This window comes from Temnothorax longispinosus, chromosome 7 (assembly GCF_030848805.1).
Source record: "Temnothorax longispinosus isolate EJ_2023e chromosome 7, Tlon_JGU_v1, whole genome shotgun sequence".
NCBI classification, from domain to species: Eukaryota; Metazoa; Arthropoda; class Insecta; order Hymenoptera; family Formicidae; genus Temnothorax; species Temnothorax longispinosus.
Window position 1 is genome coordinate 11,723,129 of NC_092364.1, and position 6,435 is coordinate 11,729,563.

The 6,435-nt window shown below is 40.3% G+C and overlaps 1 protein-coding gene across 1 annotated transcript; it reads right to left on the reverse strand.

Moving 5' to 3' along the window:
- Nucleotides 1-205: 205 nt before the first annotated feature.
- LOC139816956 (uncharacterized) lies at nucleotides 206-4,810 on the reverse strand. The gene is made up of 4 exons (XM_071784785.1): nucleotides 1,936-4,810; nucleotides 1,315-1,731; nucleotides 781-942; nucleotides 206-525 (listed from the first exon to the last, which is right to left on the reverse strand). The coding sequence occupies exons 1-4, from the start codon at nucleotides 4,808-4,810 to the stop codon at nucleotides 206-208; spliced, it is 3,774 nt and encodes a 1,257-aa protein (XP_071640886.1).
- Between the last annotated feature and the right edge of the window lie 1,625 nt (nucleotides 4,811-6,435).

Below are 6,435 nucleotides of genomic sequence, written 5' to 3' on the forward strand. Positions count from 1 at the left end.
CCGATGGTTAATTGCAGCCCCTTAGAATATTGCCATTTAGTTCGTTGCTGTAGTTGTTGCAAATATTCGCAACTCCAGCGCTTCCAGAAATGCTGGTAGATTTGATGGATGCGCTGCCAGCGCGAAAGCCTATTGATTGGCACCTGCCTGACATCTTGTTACGGAATAGATGTGAGAGAGTCTCCGACTAGGAAGTGACCGGGCGTTAGGTATGAAAGATTGTTAGGATCATTGGAAACGGGTGAGGACGCGAGTTCAAAACTGCTTCTATTTGAGCAAGCACTGTGCACATTCCCTCGAAGTTTAATGCAGCATCGCCTACAACGCGTTTTAAGTGATTATTCGCAGATTTTACTGCCGCTTCCCATATACCACCAAAATGAGGTGCATGTGGTGGTATGAAACTCCACTCTATGTTATCTTCCTTTAACGCAGTGTCTACCCTATCTTGATGATGTTTATTGTGTAGCATTTGGTAGAATTCCTTTAGTGAGTTGGCTGCACCTTGGAAATTTGTACCGTTGTCTGAGTACATACATGACACCTTACCTCGACGAGCGATGAAGCGTTTGAGAGCATTTAAAAATGCCTCTGTGGATAAGCTACTCACCAACTCAATGTGTACAGCCTTAGTACATAAACATACAAAAATGGCTATGTATGGTTTCACTAATTTAGCATTGCGAAGTTGACTAGATTTTATGTGAATTGGCCCACAATAATCCACGCCGCTATATGCAAATGGCTTGGATGGTGTGACTCTATATGATGGCAACTCACTCATAATTGTTTCTGATGTACGTGGAGCTGCTTTGAAGCAAGTTATACACTGTCTAATGTGCTTCTTGATGCTGTTTCGTGCTGCTAAAGGCCAATACTTGGCTCGCACTGCTGCCAGTGTTGCTTGTGCCCCGGCATGGAGCTGCTTACGATGTTCGTGTGCTATAACGAGACGAGTGAACGGATGATCAGCAGGCAGTACGACCGGGTGCTTCTTGTCAGGTGAGATTGCTGAGTTCCGAAACCGTTTACCTATTCTTATGATGTCTTGTTCATCGATAAATAAAGCTAAGCTGATTAATTTGCTTTTGCGTGGCACACATCCCTTTGTTTTTAAGGAGTGCAGCTCTTTTTTAAACACCGATTGCTAAATGATTCTTGTAAGACGCCGATTAGATTCAAGTAACTCCTGAGTGGTTAAACGACCTGTAATTCTAGCTTCTGAGTCACTTCTAATGTTATTGATAAATCTAATGCAAACAGCAACGACTCTAATTAACTTGTTTAAAGCTGAAAATCTTGTGAATATTTCACATTTATCGTCAGTAGAGACTGTAGACGCAAATGCTCGTCGCTGCTCCGGTATTTCTTCTAGTGGAGGCGGTATGTTGGTGTTCCAATCCTGCGATTCGTGCTGCAACCATGATGGACCGGACCACCAGAGCCTTGCGTTACTCAAAGATGTCGGAAGAGCTCCTCTTGATACATAGTCAGCTGGATTAAATTCTGTGCTTACGTGATACCATTTAGTAGGTCGGGAGAGCCTGTGAATTTCTCCAACCCTATTGGCGACGAAAACACTCCATCTTTTGTCGGTTCCCCTTATCCAATGCAATACAATTTCTGAGTCCGTCCAGTAGCATACATCCTCTATTTCAAGACGTACTGCGTTCAATATCTTGTCTGCCTGTTGCGCTAGTAGGACTGCAGCGGACAACTCTAATGCTAGGTCTACAATGCGAGTCGTAAGTCGTGAGTCGTAAGAATTGACCAATCACAATCGAATTTGAGAAGAATAATCGACTGTGATTGGTCAATTCTTACGACTCACGACTTTACGACTCGCATTGTAAACCTAGCATAAGCGTGGCAATGTGATCGTTTTCAACGGCGCCACTCGTGACTTGGAACATAGCAGCTGTGTTGAATGCTGACCTTGTGGATTAGTGATTCTGATATATATGCACGCTCCATATGCCCTTTCACTTGCATCAGCGAAACCGTGAATTTGAATCCTGATAGTCTGCTTGCATAATATATATCTTGGTATGGTGAAGTCGTGAATTATACTTAACTGATCTTGAAATTGTAACCACGCGGTGTGTATGTCTATGGGCACAGTTTCATCCCATGCTAAATTAAGCCTCCATACCCTTTGGATGAGTATCTTGGCGACAAGTGTGATGGGTCCAAGGAGTCCCAACGGATCGAATATTTTGGACAATGCTGATAACATACTCCGTTTAGTCACCTTGCGAGAATCGGAAGTGTTAATGTCGTACTTGAAATTGTCGCTTGTCGTATTCCAATGCATGCCTAATGTACATATTTCTTCGTTTCTATTAATGAAGTGAATAGGTTCGCCAGTATCCGCGTGTGGCATATCCTCCAGTACCTCCGGACAATTGGATGCCCATTTTCTGAGCTGAAAGCCAGCCTTGTTCAATACCTTGGTGGTTTCATCCCGAATCCGCTTGACTCCGGCAATTGTGTCGGCTCCTGATAGTAAATCATCAACATAAAAATTGTCGAGAATGGTTGCTGCTCCTATTGGATAGTTTGTTTTTTCCAGGGCTGCTATTTTCCTGGTTGACGCGATTGCTAGAAAAGCTGCGGATGCTGATCCATATATTACTGTTAGTAGTGCGAATAAAGTTATTTCATCCTTTGGATCGTTTCTCCAGAATATCATCTGCAGGCAAATCTGCGCTTCGTCGATGAGTACTTGACGGTACATCTGAGTTATATCAGCTGTAATTACATATGCGAATGTACGAAATCGTAATAAGATCATGAAGAGATCTTGCTGCAACGTTGGTCCTACCATGAGGCAATCATTTAATGATATTCCAGTGCTGGTGTCGCAGGAAGCGTCGAACACTACCCGTAGTTTCGTGGTCAAACTACTATCCTTTAGCACGTAGTGGTGTGGTATGTAGTAACGTGGGGTATGCTGTGGTATTTGCTGTTCATCGGTACGTACCATATGACCTAAAGCTAAATATTCTGACATAAATTGCACATATTGCGCCTTTAGCTGCGGTTGCCTTTGTAATTTGCGTTCCATGGCAATGAATCTCTTCAATGCTGTACTGCGTGATTCACCAAGCTGCTGTAGTTTCGTCTCCTTGATCGGCAACTGTACTATGAAACGGCCGTCTTCGTTTCTAGTCGTAGTTTTTTCAAAATACTCCATGCAAAGTTTTTCTTCGGGAGAAAACGGAGTTTCTTCAGGGATGTGTTCCATGTTCCAGAACTTAGCCAATGTTTCGTTGATTTGCTGATTAGTAGATAAATTGCATACTTTGGCTTCTGCAGGGCCATAAGTGCACGTCTTGCCACCGACAATCCAGCCTAGTTGAGTCTTTTGTAGCGTGGGCTGATTTTTATGTGAGTGTATCTGTCCGACACACATTAGCTGCCAGAATATCTCTGCACCTATAAGTATATTGATTTCACCTGGTATGTGGAAATGTGGATCAGCTAGCCTGATATTGCTTGGAATCTTGAACTTGTCTGTATTGACTTGAATTTGAGGCAAATTCTCGGTAATAGTGTTTAGAACATAGCATTCAATGTTTTGGGAATAAGACGTGTGCATCGACTTTATTCGTATTATGACTGTGCTACAAGAATGCGTTTGAGACTTGTTAATTCCTGTGACGGACATGTTTGTTTGCTTTTGCACGAGATTCAATTTACTCGCTAGTTTTCCTGTGATAAAACTGGATTGTGATCCTGAATCTAATAATGCTCTACATACGTGAATGTTGCCACGTTGATCATAGACATTTATGCTTGCGGTTGATAATATAATTTGACAATACTTATCTTGAGAGATGTGATGATTTAAAGTAACTGCACTAGACTGACTTGCTTGGTCCGGCTTATTTGTAGTTGCGTTATCCTTGTTAGACTTGTCTTCTATGTGTAGAAGCGTGTTGTGCTTTTTGCTGCATGTTTGACACGTTGACGACTTGCAATCCCTAGCCTGATGTGTGGTGGATCGCAGACAATTTATGCATAGATGTTTGGCTCTTACTTCTTTATTCCTATTTTCGCTTAGCAATTTCAGAAAATCAGGACATTGAAATATATAGTGCTTCCCCTTGCAGTAAGCACAGCCAATGTTAGAAGTAGCTACGTGAGTATTGACTTTGTTAGTTTTGCAAGAATTTGACGTTACTGAATCGCTGGATGATTTCTTGAATACGGCTGCTAACGCTTTACATTTATGTGTCAAGAAATCAGTGAGCTGCTTTAAAGTAGGCATGTCATTTGCTCGAATATCGTCTTCCCACTCCTTTACAATGCTTGAATCTAACTTAGTGATAATCAAGTGAATGATAAGATCGTCCCAATGCTCAGTGGGCCTACCTAGGGTTTTTAACGAACGCAAATGCCGTAGTACGTCGTCAATTAAATTTCTTAATGCTATGCTATTACCCCTTGTAACTGCAGGTAAATCATATAACGCTCTTATGTGTTCCTGAGCTATCATGCGCTTGTCGTCGTAACGCTGCTTTAGTAAATCTAACGCTTCTTGATACTTATTTGAAGTGATTTCCAGCGATTTAATAACGTGCGCCGCGTCGCCTTCTAATGAGGAAATTAAATAGTGGAATCTTTGTATGTTTGTTAGCCTCTGATTGAGATGAATCATTGACTCGAATGTGTTGTAAAAAGGATACCAATTCTTGTAACTACCGGAAAACGTTGGTATTGAAATCTTCGGTAAATGTATCTGACTGATGTCGCGGACATAACCTTCATTCAGATTCGCATTCGCATTCGCGAGCTCGATCTGCATAGGCGATAATAAACGTTCGATATTGCTCGCTGTACTGAAATAACTCTCCTCGAAATTTATGCATTCTTGTTTTTGCTAGGCCTGGAGATCGGCTTTTTCGATACCATCTAAATCTTCCGCCAATTCTAATAACTCGTCTATTTGCGCTTGGATATCGTTGAATTGATTCCAATATTCAGCGAATCGTTGTTTCCGCTGTTTTACGTACGCGATATCCACTTCGTGTGGATCTATAGCATCAATCGCGTTTCGAGCACGCGTGCATTGTGATTTTACGGATGCTCGCTTTGCTTTAAGAGCCTTCAATGCCTGCATCGACATTGTAACGAATGATATCGCACGAGGAATGAGGGGGAAAGGAAAGATGGAGACTCACCTCGTTGCGCTGTAATGCGCTCGTTTTTTTTTGTGGTTATACTGTGATTATGCTTTGCTCATACTTTGCTCTTGTCGTTGATACCTTTACGTGAGACTTAGGCCCGGTCTACAATGGGTGTTGTAAGTCGTAAGTCGTAAGAATTGGTCAATCACAGTTCATTATTCTTCGACCGCAAGGAGAATAATGGACTGTGATTGGTCAATTCTTACGACTCACGACTTACAACACCCATTGTAGACCGGCCCTTATCCAGCTTATCCGGCTCGAAGGACCATGTTCGTGATATTGAATTACTCGCTTTTTTGGGAATAATACTTTCGTTTATTGCTCGTGATGCTTCGTACAATTTTTGCTACGATGTTAACTGTTCGGCGGTCAACGGACAAAAGCGCGGGAATCGACGTGTGTCTCGTCTTTATGCGGCAAGAGCCATCTGTTGGTGGCGCCATCAATTAATATCGGCGCTGTCGATCCTTCTCAGGGGTGCCGCTAGTACGGCGTAACCATAATCTCGGCGGGAACGTCAATCAGTTCCAAACAACAGTCGTACTTATAAATTGGCTTTAAAGTATATTTAAAAAATACAAATATATATTTTTATACCAATTTAGAAATGTGATAAAAAACATTTAGATTTAATGTAATTTTAAAAACCTTGTAACATCTTTTTTTTATATATTATATATTTTATTATATCAAGCATTTTATATCTGTATTTCACTGATAATGTATGAAAGATGTATCGATCTGACTAGTAATAACATGCATATACACATACGCATGTGTGTGATTTTATTTCTCATTTGCTGCTCAATTGGTTATAAATTGCTTACAAAGTTTATGTTTATTGTAGAATTCGGTTATGTTACAGCATTGTCACAGGAAATAAATTCTACTGATTGTGAGTAGACAGTCAGGATTTTATACAGTTCAATAACTTTATCTTTAGTTGAACTGTTCAGTTGAAGACACATCAAATAAATAATTAACAAATGTGCGCAGTTAACAAAATTAATGGTAAGTTTTTATGTATATGTATATAAAAAATGGCAACTTTAAATAAGTTAAAATATAGTAAGAGTTTTATTCATAAAAATATATCGCAAAAGAAAAGACAAAAAGCATTTTTAAAATTAAAAAAAAATCCAAAAATTTTAGTTAAAAAAATCTAATGATGTGATACCAAAATGTAATTTTCAAATATCAGAAATATTGTTTGAAACCAATAATTTCGCACATGAAGACA